This window comes from Mesoplodon mirus (assembly GCF_964341445.2).
Source record: "Mesoplodon mirus genome assembly, chromosome: 3".
In the NCBI taxonomy this organism is placed as follows: Eukaryota; Metazoa; Chordata; class Mammalia; order Artiodactyla; family Ziphiidae; genus Mesoplodon; species Mesoplodon mirus.
The window spans coordinates 88,174,007-88,195,010 of record NC_138978.1 but is presented as its reverse complement, the minus strand read 5'-3'; the positions used below and the strand labels follow the sequence as shown (position 1 = coordinate 88,195,010).

Genomic DNA, 21,004 nt, shown 5'->3' with positions numbered 1-21,004 from the left:
GCACCTAAGAATATTATTAATTGTTACTAATTACATCTTGGGAAGATCAGTTTGTATAATGTAGCTAAGTTAGGTTAGTCTGGAGCCAGCAAGCTATGATTCATGTACTGATCTCTTCTGGTTTGCATGCCAAATCTGTCCTTCCACTTATTTCTGTAAATAAAGTTTCTTGGAACATAGCTGTGACCATTTGCTGATGTGATGTCTGGTCTGCTTTTGAGCTGCAATGGCAGGGTTGATTATTTGTGACAGCAACCATAGGTAGGGCTTATAAAGCCTAAAACATTTGTTCTCCAACTCTTTACAGAAAATGTGTGCGCACCTCTGTTTAGATATCTAAATGTTTACCTTAGTATTCTTTTGAATGATTAGTTTTTGTTTTGGAAGAATAAGACATATTTGACTTTATAATTTGATTCCTCAGGGTTTAGAAATAGTGTTTCGGGTAGGATTAGCACTTCTTCAGATGAATCAGGCAGAACTGATGCAACTCGACATGGAAGGGATGTTACAGGTAAGCCAGGCCATGATTTCTTGAATGTCTCTAGATTTTACTATTAATTGATAATAAATGGTACTAAGTCATTCTTTTGTTTTTCTTCTATTGTATTTTAGCACTTTCAGAAGGTCATTCCACATCAGTTTGATGGTGGTCCAGACAAATTAATCCAGGCAGCTTACCAAGTCAAGTATAACTCAAAAAAAATGAAAAAGTAAGTATTTTATATCTTGCTTTTTTAGTTATGGGGGTTTGTTGATGCATTTAGGAAATTAAATGGAAGAAGCAAAACATTCTAGTGGTGAGTGCAGATTTCCTCCTCATTTTATAGAGCTGTAATGTTTTATTTGGTGGTATTGGTTTCAATATAACCTAAATTTAATATTGGAATTTCATAGTGCTCTAGTGGTGCATGGGATTATTGTGTATTACTTTTAAAACTCCCCTTCCCATTCCACATTGATTAGAATTAGGAACCTGGTAAGTGTATATATATGTGAGTGTGCTGTTATTTTAGAAACCGCTTTTATGGTGTGGTCTAAGTCAATGACATTCTCTTCCTCTTAGTTGATCCCAGTTTATCACTTAAGTTCAAGATTAGCATAACCAGCAAGATAAGCATGAGGTATGCATTAAGTTAAAATTTTGTTTACTGTGTATTACTTTCTAGTGAAACTTTTCTTTGAATATATTTCATAAAAGTTCAAGATATGCAGTGTTGGCCTGTAAGGGTTAATTTTTGAAATATGATAAAGGTGTTAATTAAGAACAACAGCTCTTACTCTTCTAGCTTCCAGCAATTAAATAAATCTTATCCTGAGGTCATTGTTAGCATTCCTGACACTTGTTCTCAGTATATCTGCTGCTGCAAGGTGAAATTACATTAACATGTACAACATATTCCCATGGAGATTCCTACTACAGAAAGTATATTAGAATATGAGTAAGAATTATGTTATTAAAATTAGTTGGCTCTAATTTGCAAAAAGACAATTTATCATATTCAACTATTATTGTTAATAAATTACCTGTGAAATTTCTAATAACCAATCACATCACACCATCATTTTGAGACATTACTGACCGAAAAGCTGTTCTGTTCTATAATTGATAAAATCTTAGGAGTCATCTCAATTTCTGCCTGTTGACCTTAATTTAAAAATACTTTATTGGGACTTCCCTGGTGGCGCAGTGGTTAAGAATCTGCCTGCCAATGCAGGGGACACAGGTTTGATCCCTGGTCTGGGAAGATCCCACATGCCATGGGGAGCAACTAAGCCTGTGCGCCACAACTACTGAGCCTGTGCTCTAGAGCGCACAAGCCACAACTACTGAGCCCGTGTGCCACAACTACTGAAGCCTGCATGCCTAGAGCCTGTGCTCCACGACAAGAGAAGCCAACTCAATGAAAAGCCCACGCACTGCCACGAAGAGTAGCCCCTGCTCGCCACAGCTAGAGAAAGCCCGTGCGCAGCAAAGAAGACCCAGTGCAGCCAAAAATAAATAAATCAATAAATGAATAAATAAATTTATTAGAAAAAAACTCTATTGCTAAAAATTGCTAATCATCATTTGAGCCTTCATCAAGTTGTAATCTTTTTTACAATAGTAACATCAAAGATCACTGATTATAGATCACCGTAACAAATATACTTCTGTTTTCTTTCCCTTCCTTTTTTTTTCTTTTGTTGGTACTTCCCTTCCTTTTCTATTGCAGTATCTACTTCTTACTGCATTGACTACTTCTTAGTGGTTAGTAGTTGTTTATACATATTCTGGAGAATAATACTTTATCAGTATTAAAAGATGAGTGTCATCCATTTCTACTAAGTATCACTCTCAGAATGTAATGAACTTAGACTTGGACCTGGCTCTGAAGAAGGTTCAAATTTCCTGTGGGTAGGATGGTGGCAGAACAGAAGTAAATAGCCTATTACATTTACAGTCTGGTAGATGTCAATATAACATGTTATTAATATAACATATAAGAGATGCCTAACCTATGTGTCTTTAAACTGCATATACACAGTCTAGTCTGTTGGGACCCAGGAAAATGTCAGAGCATGGTAACTAGATTTTCATTCTTTCCTAACTTTTATCTGCCCTGATAATATTCCTATGGTAGAGGTATTTTTACTGAGTTCAAGCTTGTGGTACTCGCCACACGACAGGCCAATACATCGAGAGACATGGTGTTGGGGCAAGGAATAGTGACTTTATTTGCAAAGCCAGAAGACCAGGAAGATGGTAGACTGGTGTCCCAGTGAACCATTTTACCCAAGTTAGGATTTAGGTCTCTTTAATACTAAAAGGGGAGAGTGTGTAGCTGGTTGTTGCAGACTTCTTGGTGCCAGAATCCTTTGTTCTTCCAGCTGTCCACCTGAGTCTAGTCACAATGTTCCTATCAACCCTCAACAAGACAAATGTTGTTCTCTGTTCTGCAACTTTTTATTTCTATATGAATGGAAAAGTGTTATATTGATACTTTTAAAGATCAAGCCTGGGAGGCAGAGCCTTGAGAATGGGCTCTCATGTATATTTTAGGCTATAGGCAACATCCTTTTACAAAGGTGCAGAGCCAGCATAACTAAGAAGAGGCAACAGAGCTCAAAGGTTAGAGCTAAAGGAATAGATCCAATATGGAGTCAGGTTTGTTCTTCTTTGTTACACAGTATCTTTGTTCTCCTTTCTAGCTCCCCTTTTACAGTCTGCCTTCTACCACTTTATAAAAGTAAGGCAAACCTGTCACACTCCAGTTCTTACTGTGGTACATTACTTTGGGATATAAAAATCTCTGGGGTACCAAACAAAAAGGACAATTTCAGAATGCCTTGCTACAGAAGGAGTGTGCCCTTAGAGAACAAGGCAAGAAAAATCAAATGGAGCAGCTTCTTATTTCATCCAGCTGACAAATGCTTGGCAAGGCTGCCTTATCTTGCTTATAGTTAGAATTGAAAAATAGAATGGTGGTTATGGGGTTATGTATTAACATATACTTATTTGTGTTGAAAAAGAACATGAACTTCAGTGATAGAGAAAGTAAATATAATTTGACTCATTGGTTTAGGAACAGTGACTGCCTTTGCTGCTTAGGTTATAGAGTAGACATCCATAAATCGAATAAGTCTCATTTAAAGTTTTAGTGAAAAAATTTAAGCATATATAAATCACATCCTTTGCAACTGTATGCACTTAAGTAACAAAAAATTTTTAGACTTCTTTAAAGTATATAAGGGGCAACATTCTTTTAGCAGGTACATGAGAAAAAAAAGTTGAAGACCACTGACATGGTTGGATAGGAGGATGGCAGAAGATGAAGCTTCAGGTTGTTTTCTTTCTTTCTTTTTTTTTTTAAAGCGTCCATAGTATGTATATACTACATCTTCTTTATCCATTTATCTGTTAATGGACACTTAGGTTTCTTCCATGTCTTGTATTGTAAATAGTGCTGCTATGAACATTGGGGTGCATGTATCTTTTCAGCTTATGTTTTTCTCCAGAAATATGCCCAGGAATGGGATTGCAGAATAATATGGTAGCTCTACTTTTACTTTTTTAAGGAAGATGATGTTAGCTTTGATCACTTGGTTAATAAGGTGATGTCTGCCAGATTTCACTACTATAGTTATTATTTTGTCTTTTGTGAGTAAGTAATTTGTGTCAGGGTACTTTGAGATTATATAACATCCTGTTCCTTACCAAACTTTCCCTCCCCATATTTGGCTCTGTTTATGATTGTCTCTCTCCCTGATTCCTTCTTTATTAATTGGCATTCTAGTATAAGGAAGAGGTTTCCCTTCTTTCTCTTTTTAGTTATCTCTTTGCTTGCTTGCTTATTTATTTATTTATATCTGTGTGAATCCACTGAGTCTTATTATTATTATTTTTTAATTAAGAACTACTAGGTGGTTTTCAGACTGGTTTTTGAGAAGTCCTGATTTTTTAAATTAATTAATTTATTTGTTTTTATTTTTTGGCTGTGTTGGATCTTTGTTGCTGCGCATGGGCTTTCTCTAGTTGAGGCAAGTGGGGGCTACTCTTGTGGTGCGCAGGCTTCTCATTGCGATGGCTTCTCATTGTGGAGCACGGGCTCTAGGTGCACGGGCTTCAGTAGTTGTAGCACGTGGGCTCAGTAGTTGTGGCTCACGGGCTCTAGAGTGCGGGCTCAGTAGTTGTGGCGCATGGGCTTAGTTGCTCCACAGCATGTGGGATCTTCCCGGACCAGGGCTCAAACCCGTGTCCCCTGCATTGACAGGCCAATCCTTAACCACTGTGCCACCAGGGAAGTCCCCCCAAAATAACACTCTAGTAATAGTGTTTAGAAAAGATGGAGTTAAGAAACTGGCAAGTAGCAAGAACAATTAAAAGATTCCTCTAGTAATTTAGATAAGCCATAACAAAGGCCTAAAAATACCACCAGTGAAGGGAGAGGGAGGTAGCTTTGCAGCTACTTGGAAGTAGGTTTGCAGAAACCTGATCATACCTCAGCCAGGTGATCAAGGTCAACATCAACAGTGGTATCCTGTTGATCGTTTATACCTTTGATGAAAATGGGACTTACCTCTGTGGTCTTCCTCCCCCAAAACCCATAATACCAATATAATCATGAGCAAAGCATGAGACAAATCCCAGTTGAGGGACATTCTACAGAATACCTGATGACCAGTACTCCTCAAACTGTCGGGGTCATCAAAAACTTGGAAAGTCTGAGAAACTGTCCTAACCATGGGACTTTAAGAAGACGTGACAGCTAAATGTAGTGTGGTATCCTGGATGGGATCCTAGAGTAGAAAAAGGACATTAGCCAAAAACTTCGGAAATCTGAATAAAGTATGGACTTTAGTTGTTAATAATGTATTAATATTGGTTCATTAATTGTCATAAATGTACTATACTAATGTAAGGTGTAAACCTAGGAGAAACTGGGGATGGGGTTTATAGAAACTCTATACTCTTCTAATTATTTTGTAAATCTAAAACCGTTCTAAAAAATAAAGTTTATTTTAAAAAATTATCAATGCAGATGAAAAAGTAATATTGAATTTTAGAGCAGTGTTAAGGTGGTTGAATTGAACATGCTTGGTTACTGAATTGGGAGACAAGGATTAAATGATAACTCATAGTGTTTTGTTTTAGGTTTGTGCATGAGTAATGATGAGATTTATCACAATACATTTCAAAATATCTACTTCACAGTGGTCATTTGTGAATGCTATGAAGTTATTTCAACAGCGCAGCCATTGTTCAAAATGTTTTGCACCTTTTTAGAATCAAAATTTTTTTGGATATCCTGTATTCTTTTAGACATACCAAAGTAAGAGACATAGCAGCGTAGCAGTTAAGGGTGTGACCTTAGGCAAGTTTTTCCTTCTTTCTAAGCCTCAAAATTGGCATATTACATAGTCACTGTGGACAGAAGATTGTGAAAAGATGGCAGAGTAGGAAGCACCAGGAATCTGTCTGCCACCTAGACAGTAGTTGTACTGGCAGAATCTGTCTGATGTTAACTATTTTGGAACTCTGAAGTCTATTGAAGACTTGTAACTTCTAGGGGTAGGCATGCTAAATTGCAGTTAATTTGATCAGTTCAGCTCTTAGCACATTACCCATTCTCTACCCCTTAGCCACTGACAGGCAGCTGTGCTTGTATTCCTGGAACAGCCTGCATGCAGCTTATGGGAGTCAGGGTGGGCAAAAAAGACCATGTCCTCCACATATTGAGGATCTGTGCTCTGATTCCTGATCACTGTTTATGATCGGACAGGTGCAAAGAAGTTGTTGTTGCACATTTCCCCATCGATGTCGCACCTCTCTCCACTGTTGTTGCACCTCTTCCTCTGGCTGAAGAGACTGCCAAGAGATTTAAAGGGCTCGTGCCCTTTTCTCCCCTTCATTTTCTTCTTTTTCCGCTTTTGGGAGCCAGACACAAAAGACTAGGACGTTCAAAAACAACTGCATATATGGAGAAAATTAAAACGTGACTGTGCATGCCCAAGGGAGAGGCTCAGAAAAGACCTGCGGATACCATAAGTTTACAGCTTAGGTTGGTCATCAACACAGAGACAGCCTATAACAATCAAAAAAGACAGAAACAATAACAAAAAAAACCCCAGCAAATCCTGGGGAGGGGGAGAATCTGATTTTCAGAGTTACCACATTACTAGATTCAAATGTCTAGTTTTCAACAACAAAAAAATCAAGGCATGTAAAGAAACAGGAAAATATGACCCATTCAAAGGAAGAGAATAAACTGTATCTGAAGGAAACTTCATGGCATATTTGGTAGATAGAGACTTTAAAAGATGCTCAAAGAAATAAAGGAAGATGTGGGAAAAGTAAAAAAGATGTATGAACAAAATGGAAATATCAGTAAAGGGATAGAAAATCTAAAAAGAAACCAAAAAGAAATTCTGGGTCTGAAAAGTACAATAACTGAAATGAAAAGTTCATTGGAGTGATTGAAAGGCAGATTTGAGCAGGTAGAAGAATAAGTGAACCTGAAGATAGGATACTGGAAATAACTGAGTTCAAGGAACAGCAACAACAAAAAAGACCCAAGAAAAGTGAACAGTGCCTAAGGGATCTGTGGGATACCATCAAGTGGACCAACATACATATTTTGGGAATCTGAGAAGATGGGGTGGCGGGATAGAATGTTTGAAGAAATAATGGCTGAAAACTTAACAAATTTGAAAAACATGAATATAAACATTTAAGAAGCTCATTGAACTCCAAGTAAAGTGATGTAAAAAAGACCCCACACCAAGACGCATTATAATCAGACTTGCAAAAGGCAAAGAGAGAGCAAATCTTGAAGGCAGCAAAAGAGAAGCCAATCATTATGTACAGGGGATTCTCAATAAGATTATAAACATACTTCTCATCAGACACTTTGGAGGCCAGAAGACAAGTGGGCCTTTATATCCAAAGTGCTAAAAGGAAAAACAGGAATCCTGTATCTGGCAAAACTGTCTTTCAAAAGTGAGGGAAAAATTGAGACCTTCCCAGGTAAATGAAGGCTAAGCTCATTATCACTAGATCTGCTCTTCTGGAAATACTCATTCCTGCAGGGTGAAATGAAAGGACACTCACGAAACAGTAACTCAAAGTCATCTCACAAAATGAAGGTCTTAATTAAGGCAAACACATGGGCAATTATGAAAGCTATTATTATCATAACAGTGGATTGTAATTCCACTTTTTGTTATCTACATGATTTAATAAATTAATACATTTTAAAAAAAGCAATTATTAGTCTAAAAGCTACTAGTATTGTAATTTTTGTTTGTAGCTCCAAATCTTGTTTTCTACATTATTTAGGAGACTAATAGATTTAAAAGAATCATTAGTTTGTGTTTTGGGGCACACAATGTATAAATACATGTTTTTGTGACCAGTGACCAAAAGGGGTGGGAAAGAAGCTATAAAAGAGCAGAGTTCTTGTATATTATTGAAGTTAAGCTGCTATAAATTCAAATTAGAGTATTATAACTTCAGAATGTTAATATAATCTCCATGGAACCACAAAGAAAATAACAATGGAATATACACAATAAGAAATTAGAAAGGAATTTAAGCATTTCACTACAAAAAAACCAACTAAACACTAAAGACAACAATAATGCAGGAAATGAGGGACCAAAAAAGCTACAAGGCATATAGAAAAGAAATAGCAAAATGACAGTAAGTCCTTCGTTATCAGTACTTACTTTAAAAGTAAATGAATTAAACTCTCCAAAAGACATAGATTGGCAGAATGGGGAAAACCACATGATCCAACTACATGTTATCCACAGGTGACTCGTTTTAGATCCAAAGATGCAAATAGATTGAAAGCGAAAGGTTGGGAAAAGATATTCCATGCAAATAGTAAACAAAAGAGAGCAGAGGTAGCTATAGTAATATCAGACAAAACAGACTTTAAATTTTAAAAGTTTCCAAGAGACAAAGACAGGTAATATATATTAGTGAAAGGTTCAATATAGCAATAGGTGTAACAATTATAAACATTTATACACCAATGACAGACTATCAAAATATATGAAGCAAAAATGGACAGATGAAGTGAGAAATGGACAGTTCTACAGTAGTAGTTGGAGACTTCAATATCCCACTCTCAGTAATGGATAGAAGAACCAGAGAGAATATAGGTAAGGAAATAGAGGACTCAACACAATAAACCAACTATATCTAATAGAGATACACAGAACACTCTACCCAATAACAACAACACTATTAAGTCTCAGTAGATTTTAAGAGATGTACAAAATATCTTCTCCAGCTGTAACAAGTTGAAGTTAGATATCAATAACAGAAGTAAAACCGGAAACAGAAATTTTTTGGAAATTAAACAACACACTCTTAAACAACCAGTGGATCAGTGAAAAAGTTTTATTTTTCAGTAGCATCAAAAGAAATACTTAGGAATTAACTTAACCAAGGAGGCGAAAGACTTGTACAATGAAAACGTCAAAGCATTACTGCAAGAAATTAAATATATAAACAAATGGAAACACATCCCATATTCAAGGATTGGAAGACTTAATCTTGTTAAGATGTCAGTACTACCCAAAATGATCTACAGATTCAGTGCAGTCCTTATCAAAATACTGATGACATTTTTTTTTGCAGATAGAAAACCCCATTCTAAAATTCATATGGAACCTTAAAGGACCCCAGATAGCCAGAATAATCTTGAACAAGAACAACAAAGCTGGAGGACTCACACATCCTGATTTCTAAACTTACTGCAAAGCTACATTAATCAAAACAGGTTGGCACTGGAATAAAGACAGAAATAAGCCCTTACATACGTGATCAAATGATTTTTGTCAAGGATGCTGAGACCATTCAATATGGAAAGGATTGTCTTTCAACAAATGGTACAGAGAAAACCAGATATCCACATGCGAAAATATGAAGTTGGACCCTCACCTAGCACCATATGCAAATTTTAAGTCAAAATGGCTCAAAGATCTAAATATAAGAACCAAAACTAAAACTCTTAGATGAAAGCATAGGGCAAAAGCTTCATGACATTGGATTTGGCAATGATATCTTGCATATGACACCAACGGCACAGACAAAAGAAAAAATAGACTAAAGTTCATGAAAAATTTAAAATTTGGATATTAAGAGGTAAAAACTTTCAGTTACAAAATGAGTCCTCAGTGTGAAATGTACAGTGTGGAGACTATGGTCAGTAGTTATGTAATAGCTTTATTAGGTGATCCTTTTGAAATGTATAGAAATGTCAAGTCACTATGTTGTGTACCAGGAGCTAACATAGTGTTGTAGGTCAGTTATATTTCAGAAACAAATAAGCTCATAGAAAAAGAGATCAGATTTGTTGTTACTAGAGGTGGGGGCCAAGAGAGGGGGAATTGATAAAAGCAGTCAAAAGGCACAAACTTCCAGTTTTTAGATAAATAAGTACTGGGGATGTAATGTATAAGGTAACACTGCTGTACATTATATATGAAAGTTGTTAAGAGAGTAAATTCTGACCTCTCATCACAAGGAAAAAAAAATTTTTTTTCTATTTTAAGCCCTAGAGCGGAACAACTTTAATTTAAAAATGTAACAGGTTGGGGCTTCCCTAGTGGCGCAGTGGTTAAGAATCCACCTGCCAATGCAGAGGACAAGGGTTGAAGCCCTGGTCTGGGAAGTTCCCACATGCCACAGAGCAACAAAGCCCATGCACCACAACTACTGACCCTGTGCTCTAGAGTCCGTGAGCCACAACTATGGAAGCCCGCGTGCCTAGAGCCCATGCTCTGCAACAAGAAAAGCCAACACAATGAGAAGCCCATGCACTGCAACGAAGAGTAGCCCCCGCTTGCCGCAACTAGAGAAAGCACGCAGGCAGCAAGGAAGACCCAATGCAGCCAAAAATAAATAAATAAAGTAAATAAATAAATAAATAAAATTTAAAATCTATATGCAGTAATGGATGTTCACTAAACTTATTGTGGTAATGATTCATGATGTATATAAGTCAAATCATTATGCTGTACACCTTAAACTTGTACAACACTGTATGTCAGTTATATCTCAATAAAACTGGAAGAAAACATAAAAATAAAAAATTCAGAAAAGTTCTATCCATTAGAGGCTCATAAAATTTAAAAATAAAATATTACTGTACTTTGAGAAATTTTTTGTGTATTCTAAGACACTCAACAGAAAAAGGCAACCCACAGAATGGGAGAAAATGTTTGCAAATCACATATCTGATAAAAGATTAATATCTAGAATATATAGAGAACTCTTAAAACTCAACAGCCAAAAACTAAACAGCTGGATTAAAAAATAGACAATGGATTTGAATAGACATTTCTCCAAAGAAGAGATATAAATGGTCAATTAGCACATAAAGAGACGCTCAATGTATGGTATAATATGGGTGAACTATGGGGACAGTATGCTAAGTGAAATAAGCCAGTCACACTAGGACAAATACGGTGTGATTCCACTTATATGAGATACTTAGTGTTGTCAGACTCACATAGACAGAATGTAAAATGGTTGTAGCCAGGGCCTGGTGAGAGGGGGAAATGGGGTGTTATTGTTTCATAGGTACAGAGTTTCCGTTTTATAAGATGAAAAAAGCTGTGGACATGATGGTGGTGATGGCTGCACAACATTATAAATGTATTTAATACCACTGAATTGTACATTTAAAAATAGTTAAGATGGTAAAGTTTGTTATGTGTATTTTACCACAATAAAAAAATGTTCTGTGAGATAAATGCAATTATACATAGTAAATAATAGATTCTTGTCCTTTGAGGGAGAACTTGATTTTTAAAAGAAGCTATAAGTTATGTGGGGCCTGGTTATTATTTGGAGGGTTTAATTTGTTATTAACATTTTTGATTGAGAGCAAGATATAAAAATAATTTGGTAGGACTAATTTTTGGATGGCCGATAATTTTTTAAGATAATTTTGTGTTTATAGTAGAGTTGTAAAAATAGTACATTGCATTTGTTTGTCATTTCTTACTCTCCTACAGTCTGTGACAGTTCTTCAGTCTTTTCTTGTCTTTTCTGACCTTGGCACTTCTGATGCGAGCTGGTCAAATATTTTTTAGAATGTCCTTCAATTGGGGTTTGATGATTTCTCTTGATTAGATTGAGGATATGCATTATTGGGAAGGATACCACAGAGGTGAGGTGCCGCCTTTCTCAGTACTTTTTAACAGGGGGTTTGTCATGTCAGTATGCATTACTGGTGATGTTAACCTTCATCATTTGGCTCAGATGCTGTCTGCTAAGATCCTGTACTATAAATTTACTATTTTTTCCTTTGTAATTAGTAAATATTTGGGGAGAGATACTTTCAGACTGTGCTTAAACTTTTACCCACTAATTTTAGCATTCATTCATTTTTCTTGCCTATGGCAGTTATTTATTGTGGAGTTCTAATGGCGATTTTTATATTTGCCTCATTCTTTTTACATTTATTAACTGGAATTTTTTGTTAGGAAGAGTTGTTCCTTTTCTCCCCTTACAAATTTCTAGTCAAGTTTAGTTAAGATCCAGTTGAACTTTATCAGTGTATTTTAATTTGAGAGGGAAGGGTTTGTGCTTCTTCTGTAAGTTATGGGCTGAATAGAATCTCCAAACTCAGTTCTCTGTTTGGTGCTTTATAGCATTTTACTTTCTAAAGTTTACTTTTGAGGGAAGGTTTCTACACACTACAAGCCCCTTTGCGGGCGGAGACTGCAGGTGGTGGAGGGGGAAAGCTTCGGAGTAGCGGAGGAGAGCACAGCAACAGGGGTGCGGAGGGCAAAGCAGAGAGATTCTGGCACAGAGGATCGGTGCCCTCAGGCACACACCAGCCCGAGAGGCTTGTCTGCTCGGCCGCCGGGGCGGGCGGGGCTGGGAGCTGAGGCTCGGGTATCGGGTTTCAGTCGGAGCGCAGGGAGAGGACTGGGGCTGGCGGCAGGAAGAGAGCCTGAAGGGGTTAGTGCACCACGGCTAGCCCGGAGGGAGTCCGGGGAAAGGGTCTGGAGCTGCCGAAGAGGCAAGAAACTTTTTTCCCTTTTGTTTCCTGGTGCGCGAGGAGAGGGCATTAAGAGGGCTGCTTGGGGAAGCGCCGGAGACAGGCGCGAGCCGCGGGTAAGGCGCGGACCTCGGAGACGGGCGTGGGACGCTGGGGCTGCCGCCGCCGCCGCGAGGCCTGTGTGCGAGCGCGGGTCACTGTCCGCCCGCCTTCCGGGGGGCCTGTGCACCCCGCCACTGCCGGGGTCCCGGGACCTGGGGACGGCTTTCCCGGGAAAGCGCACGGAGCGCCACGGGCTGCTGCAACATCACGCCGGCCTCGGCCGCCGCAGGCCCGCCCCACGCTGCGCGCCCCTCCCTCCCCTCTGCATGACTGAGCCAGAGCCCCCGAATCAGCGGCTCCTTTAAACCCGTCCTGTCTGAGCAAAGAACGGACGCCCTCCGGCGACCTACGTGCAGAGGCAGGGCCAGGTCCAAGGCTGAGACCCGGGAGCTGTGAGAGCAGAGAAGAGACAGGGAAATCTCTCTGTGCAGCCTCGGAGGCAGCGGATTAAAGCTCCACGGCCCATTTGATGTGCCCTGCGTCTGTGGAGTGCATGAATGGGCAGCGAATCATCCCAAATTGAGGAAGTGGACTTTGAGGACAAGATTTAAGACTTTCCCCCCTTTTCCTCTTTTTACAACGAATTATCCCAAATTAAGGAGGTGGACTTAGAGAGCAAGATTTCAGACTTCTCGCCCTTTTCCTCTTTTTACAACGAATTATCCCAAATTGAGGAGGTGGACTTGGAGAGCAAGATTTTTGATTTTTCCCCCTGCTCTCTTTTTGTGAATGTGTATGTGTAATCTTCTGTGTAAGATTCTCTCTGTATAGCTTTGCTTCCACCATATGTCCCAGGGTTCTATCAGTCCGTGTTTTTTTTCAATAATTACTTTTTAATTTTAATAACGCTACTATATTTCATACTTTATTCTATTTTACTTTACCTGCTCTTTCTTTTTTTCCTACCTTCCCTTCCTCCCTCCCTCCCTCCGCTTCTCCTTTCCTTCTTTCTTTTTCTTACCTCCCTCCCTCCCTCCCACCCTTCTTCTTTCCACTTTCTTTTTCTTTCCTTCCTCCCTCCCTCCCTCCCTCCTGTCTTTCTCTTTCCTTCCTCCCTCCCTCCCTTCCTCCCTTCTTCCATTCACTCTTCCTTTTCCTTTCATTCCTCCCTCCCTCCCTCCTTTCTTTCCTTCTTTCTTTCCATCCTTCCTCCCTCCCTCCCTCCTTTCTTTCTTTCTTCCTTCCTTCCTTTCTTCCCTTCTTCCTTTCTTTCCCTCTCTCTTTCTTTCTTCTACTAATTCTTTCTTTCTACTTTTTCTCCCTGTTATTCCGAGCCGGGTGGAAGAAAGGCTCTTGGTGCTGCAGCCAGGAGTCAATGCTGTGCCTCTGAAGTGGGAGAGCCAACTTCAGGACACGGGTCCACAAGAGACCTCCCAGCTCCACATAATATCAAGCAGCGAAAATCTCCCAGAGATCTCCATCTCAACACCAGTACCCAGCTTCAGTCAACGACCAGCAAGCTACAGTGCTGGCCACCCTATGCCAAGCAACTAGCAAGGCAGGAACACAACCCCACCCATTAGCAGAGAGGCTACCTAAAAACATAATAAGGCCATAGGCACCCCAAAACACACCACCAGACGTGGGCCTGTCCACCAGAAAGACAAGATCGAGCCTCAACCACCAGAACACAGGCACTAGTCCCCCCCACCAGGAAGCCTACACAACCTACTGAAACAACCTTAGCCACTGGGGACGGACACCAAAAACAACGGGAACTACGAATCTGCAGCCTGCAAAAAGGAGACCCCAAACACAGTAACATAAGCAAAATGAGAAGACAGAAAAACACACAGCAGGTGAAGGAGCAAGATAAAAACCTACCAGACCTAACAAATGAAGAGGTAATAGGCAGTCTACCTGAAAAAGAATTCAGAATAATGATAGTAAAGCTGATCCAAGATTCTATTTCCAAGATCCATAATCTTGGAAATAGAATAGACAAAATGCAAGAAACAGTTAACAAGGACCTAGAAGAACTAAAGATGAATCAAGCATCGATTAAAAACACAATAAATGAAATGAAAAATACTCTAGATGGGATCAATAGCAGAATAACTGAGGCAGAAGAACGGATAAGTGAGGTGGAAGATAAAATAGTGGAAATAACTGCTGCAGAGCAAAATAATGAAAAAAGAATGAAAAGAACAGAGGACAGTCTCAGAGACCTCTAGGACAACATTAAACGCACCAACATTCGAATTATAGGGGTTCCAGAAGAAGAAGAGAAAAAGAAAGGGACTGAGAAAATATTTGAAGAGATTATAGTTGAAAACTTCCCTAATATGGGAAAGGAAATAGTTAATCAAGTCCAGGAGGCACAGAGAGTCCCATACAGAATAAATCCAAGGAGAAATACGCCAAGACACATATTAATCAAACTGTCAAAAATTAAACACAGGGCCTCCCTGGTGGCGCAGTGGTTGAGAGTCCGCCTGCCGATGCAGGGGATACGGGTTCGTGCCCCGGTCTGGGAGGATCCCATATGCCGCGGAGCGGCTGGGCCCGTGAGCCACGGCCGCTGGGCCGGCGCGTCCGGAGCCTGTGCTCCGCAACGGGAGAGGCCACAACAGTGAGAGGCCCGCATACCGCAAAAAGAAAAAAAAAAAAAAAAAATTAAACACAAATCATATTAAAAGCAGCAAGGGATAAACAACAAATAACACACAAGGGAATCCCCATCAGGTTAACAGCTGATCTCTCAGCAGAAACTCTACAAGCCAGAAGGGAGTGGCAGGACATAATTAAAGTGATGAAGGAGAGAAACCTGCAACCAAGATTACTCTACCCAGCAAGGATCTCATTCAGATTTGATGGAGAAATTAAAACGTTTACAGACAAGCAAAAGCTGAGAGAGTTCAGCACCACCAAACCAGCTTTACAACAAATGCTAAAGGAACTTCTCTAGGCAAGAAACACAACAGAAGGAATATACCTACAATAACGAACCCAAAGCAATTAAGGAAATGGGAATAGGAACATACATATCAATAATTACCTTAAATGTAAATGGACTAAATGCTCCCACCAAAAGACACAGAGTGGCTGAATGGATACAAAAACAAGACCCATATATATGCTGTCTACAAGAGACCCACTTCAGACCTAGAGACACATACAGATTGAAAGTAAGGGGATGGAAAAAGATATTCCATGCAAATGGAAATCAAAAGAAAGCTGGAGTAGCAATTCTTATATCAGACAAAATAGACTTTAAAATAAAGACTATTAGAAGAGACAAAGAAGGACACTACATAACGATAAAGGGATCGATCCAAGAAGAAGATATAACAATTGTAAATATTTATGCACCCAACATAGGAGCACCTCAATACATAAGGCAAATACTAACAGCCATAAAAGGGGAAATCGACAGTAACACACTCATAGTAGGGGACTTTAACACCCCACTTTCACCAATGGACAGCTCATCCAAAATGAAAATAAATAAGGAAACACAAGCTTTAAATGATACATTAAACAAGATGGACTTAGTTGATATTTATAGGACATTCCATCCAAAAACAACAGAATACATATTTTTCTCAAGTGCTCATGGAACATTCTCCAGGATAGACCATATCTTGGGTCACAAATCAAGCCTTGGTAAATTTAAGAAAATTGAAATTGTATCAAGTATCTTTTCCGACCACAATGCTATGAGACTAGACATCAATTACAGGAAAAGATCTGTAAAAAATACAAACACATGGAGGCTAAACAATACACTACTCAATAACGAAGTGATCACTGAAGAAATCAAAGAGGAAATTAAAAAATACCTAGAAACAAATGACAATGGAGACACGATGACCCAAAACCTATGAGACGCAGCAAAAGCAGTTCTAAGGGGGAAGTTTATAGCAATACAATCCCACCTTAAGAAACAGGAAACATTTCGAGTAAACAACCTGACCCTGCACCTAAAGCAACTAGAGAAAGAAGAACAAAAAACCCCCAAAGTTAGCAGAAGGAAAGAAATCATAAAGATCAGATCAGAAATAAATGAAAAAGAAATGAAGGAAACGATAGCAAAGGTCAACCAAACTAAAAGCTGGTTCTTTGAGAAGATAAACAAAATTGACAAACCATTAGCCAGACTCATCAGGAAAAGAAGGGAGAAGACTCAAATCAATAGAATTAGAAATGAAAAAGGAGAAGTAACAAGTGACACTGCAGAAATACAAAAGATCATGAGAGATTACTATAAGCAACTCTATGCCAATAAAATGGACAACCTGGAAGAAATGGACAAATTCTTAGAAATGCACAGCCTGCCAAGACTGACTCAGGAAGAAATAGAAAATATGAATAGACCAATCACAAGCACTGAAATTTAAAGTGTGATAAAAAATCTTCCATCAAACAAAAGCCCAGGACCAGATGGCTTCACAGGCGAATTCTATCAAACATTTAGAGAAGAGCTAACACCCATCCTTCTGAAACTCTTCCAAACAATATCAGAGGAAGGAACACTCCCAAACTCATTCTACGAGGCCACCATCACCTTGATACCAAAACCAGGCAAGGTTGTCACAAAGAAAGAAAACTACAGGCCAATATCACTGATGAACATAGATGCAAAAATCCTCAACAAAATACTAGCAAACAGAATCCAACAGCACATTAAAAGGATCATACACCATGATCAAGTGGGGTTTATTCCAGGAATGCAAGGATTCTTCAATATACGCAAATCAATCAATGTGATACACCATATTAACAAGTTGAAGGAGAAAAACCATATGATCATCTCAATAGATGCAGAGAAAGCTTTCGACAAAATTCAACACCCATTTATGATAAAAACCCTGCAGAAAGTAGGCATAGAGGGAACTTTCCTCAACATAATAAAGGCCATATATGACAAACCCACAGCCAACATTGTCCTCAATGGTGAAAAACTGAAACCATTTCCACTAAGATCAAGAACAAGACAAGGCTGCCCACTCTCACCACTCTTATTCAACATAGTTTTGGAAGTTTTAGCCACAGCAATCAGAGAAGAAAAGGAAATAAAAGGAATCCAAATTGGAAAAGAAGAAGTAAAGCTGTCACTGTTTGCAGATGACATGATACTATACATAGAGAATCCTAAAGATGCTACCGAAAAACTACTAGAGCTAATCAATGAATTTGGTAAAGTTGCAGGATACAAAATTAATGCACAGAAATCTCTGGCATTCCTATATACTAATGATGAAAAATCTGAAAGTGAAATCAAGGAAACACTCCCATTTACCATTGCAACCAAAAGAATAAAATATCTAGGAATAAACCTACCTAAGGAGACAAAAGACCTGTATGCAGAAAATTATAAGACACTGATGAAAGAAATTAAAGATGATACAAATAGATGGAGAGATATACCATGCTCCTGGATTGGAAAAATCAATATTGTGAAAATGACTCTACTACCCAAAGCAATCTACAGATTCAATGCAATCCCTATCAAACTACCACTGGCATTTTTCACAGAACTAGAACAAAAAATTTCACAATTTGTATGGAAACACAAAAGACCCCAAATAGCCAAAGCAATCTTGAGAACGAAAAACGGAGCTGGAGGAATCAGGCTCCCTGACTTCAGACTATACTACAAAGCTACAGTAATTAAGACAGTGTGGTACTGGCATAAAAACAGAAAGATAGATCAGTGGATCAGGATAGAAAGCCCAGAGATGAACCCACGCACATATGGCCAACTTATCTTTGATAAAGGAGGCAGGAATGTACAGTGGAGAAAGGACAGCCTCTTCAATAAGTGGTGCTGGGAAAACTGGACAGGGACATGTAAAAGTTTGAGATTAGATCATTCCCTAACACCATACACAAAAATAAGCTCAAAATGGATTAAAGACCTAAATGTAAGGCCAGAAACTATCAAACTCTTACAGGAAAACATAGGTAGAACACTCTATGACATAAATCACAGCAAGATCCTTTTGGACCCACCTCCTAGAGAAATGGAAATAAAAACAAAGATAAACAAATGGGACGTAATGAAACTTCAAAGCTTTTGCGCAGCAAAGGAAACCATAAACAAGACCAAAAGACAACCCTCAGAATGGGAGAAAATATTTGCAAATGAAGCAACTGACAAAGGATTAATCTCCAAAATTTATAAACAGCTCATACAGCTCAATAGCAAAAAAACAAACAACCCAATCCAAAAATGGGCAGAAGACTTAAATAGGCATTTCTCCATAGAAGATATACAGACTGCCAAGAAACACATGAAAGAATGCTCAACATCATTAATCATTAGAGAAATGCAAATCAAAACTACAGTGGGATATCATCTCACACCAGTCAGAATGGCCATCATCAAGAAATCTAGAAACAATAAATGCTGGAGAGGGTGTGGAGAAAAGGGAACACTCTTGCACTGCTGGTGGGAATGTGAATTGGTACAGCCACTATGGAGAACAGTATGGAGGTTCCTTAAAAAACTACAAATAGAACTACCATATGACCCAGCAATCCCACTACTAGGCATATACCCTGAGAAAACCATAATTCAAAAAGAGACATGTACCAAAATGTTCATTGCAGCTCTATTCACAATAGCCTGGAGCTGGAAACAACCTAAGTGTCCATCATCAGATGAATGGATAAAGAAGATGTGGCACATATATACAATGGAATATTACTCAGCCATAAAAAGAAACGAAACTGAGCTATTTGTAATGAGGTGGATAGACCTAGAGTCTGTCATACAGAGTGAAGTAAGTCAGAAAGAGAAAGACAAATACCGTATGCTAACACATATATATGGAATTAAAAAAAAAATGTCATGAAGAACCTAGGGGTAAAACGGGAATAAAGACACAGACCTACTTGAGAATGGACTTGAGGATATGGGGAGGGGGAAAGGCAAGCTGTGACAAAGCAAAAGAGAGGCATGGACATATATACACTACCAAACGTAAGGTAGATAGATAGTGGGAAGCAGCTGCATAGCACAGGGAGATCAGCTTGGTGCTTCGTGACTGCCTGGAGGGGTGGGATAGGGAGGGTGGGAGGGAGGGAGATGCATGAGGGAAGGGATTTGGGAACAGATGTATATGTATGACTGATTCACTTTGTTATAAAGCAGAAACTAATAAAAAAATAAAAATAAAGTTTACTTTTGTGTGGTTCTTATATTTGTTATTTTTGAAGTAATTTTTTTTTCGTGGTAACCTGTATAACTATTGAGATGATTTTTCTGATTTCAAGTATCTCAAGTCATAATTTGGGGGAACATAGCAAAATTGTATTTTGTGTGAATATATAGTTTTAAATTTTTTAATTTCCATAACTAGTTTGGAATGAAAGCATACCTTTAACTTTTTTTTTCTTTCTTTCTCAGGCTTGAAAAGGAATATACTACAATAAAAACTAAAGAAATGGAAGAACAAGTTGAAATTAAAGTAAGCATCTTAGGACTTTTAAAAGTACTGAACATAAATTCATTAAAGTCAGTTATTTGGCAATAGATGTTATGTTGATATATTTATTACCTGTTATAAATTTAGCAATGATGTTTGTATTTATTTATTGATAAATTTACCATCCCACTAGATTATAGTTAAAAACAGACATTTCAAAAACTGTGATCTGAAGTGGTTTTTGTTCTAGTATGAAAGAAAGCAGCTTCCTTTTTCTGGATTTATTTGTGGGTCATCAGGAGAAAATACTTCTTTGGGGAAGATAATTATCATTTCAATTAAGCATGGTTTAAAAAGTTATAGAGAAGATAATCTGTAACATGCTGAGACTAACAGCAGTATAGTATAAAGGAGACCAAATAGAGTAGATCATTGCATTAGAACTAATTATGGCTGCCTTAGAGATGCAGAAAGCTTTGACTAATTAAATTTTCTCATCGCTAACCAAAGATTAGTTTTGAATTACTGTTCAGAGAAACAGGTAGATTTTCAATTTGAAGGACATGTAAATTCCCACGTGTACCTTGAAATTCTTGTTTGTATCCCTGTAGGCCAGAAATTGTTGAGGATCTTTGGCATTGTGTGAGCTGGGTGTTAAGGAAAATTGAACTGGCATTTATGCTGATATTTCAGGATGGGGATAATGAGTAGAAGCATGAGTTAGTGAAGGAACTCAGTGACTGGCTGATCCAATTCCTTACCTTTTATTTTCCCCCCGACTGCCTGAAAAAAAAAAAAAAAAAGAAAAGAAAAAAAGAAACAAAAACAAAACAAATTTATTGGATGACTCCACTTTTTTAAAAAAACTGTATATTTGGATGTGTCTGATTTTTTACTTCAACCTGGCAAGACATTCGATGACCATCTTATTTACAATTCCCTACCCGTGTATTAATTTAGCCTTGCTATAAAATAACACTTCATTACTCACACCCCACATGTCTTTTTACTAGGGAATGGGTT

General features: G+C 38.3%; 1 protein-coding gene across 11 annotated transcripts in view; it reads left to right on the top strand.

Moving 5' to 3' along the window:
• The window catches only part of EVI5 (ecotropic viral integration site 5), a 236,174-nt gene that overhangs the window by 92,039 nt on the left and 123,131 nt on the right, over positions 1-21,004 (top strand). For all 11 annotated transcript variants that reach the window (XM_082613396.1, XM_082613395.1, XM_082613394.1 and 8 more), the window contains 3 exons: positions 425-514; positions 616-713; positions 19,963-20,023. In XM_082613396.1, coding sequence (XP_082469522.1) covers positions 425-514; positions 616-713; positions 19,963-20,023 — 249 coding nt within the window. The remainder of the gene's footprint in view (positions 1-424; positions 515-615; positions 714-19,962; positions 20,024-21,004) is intronic.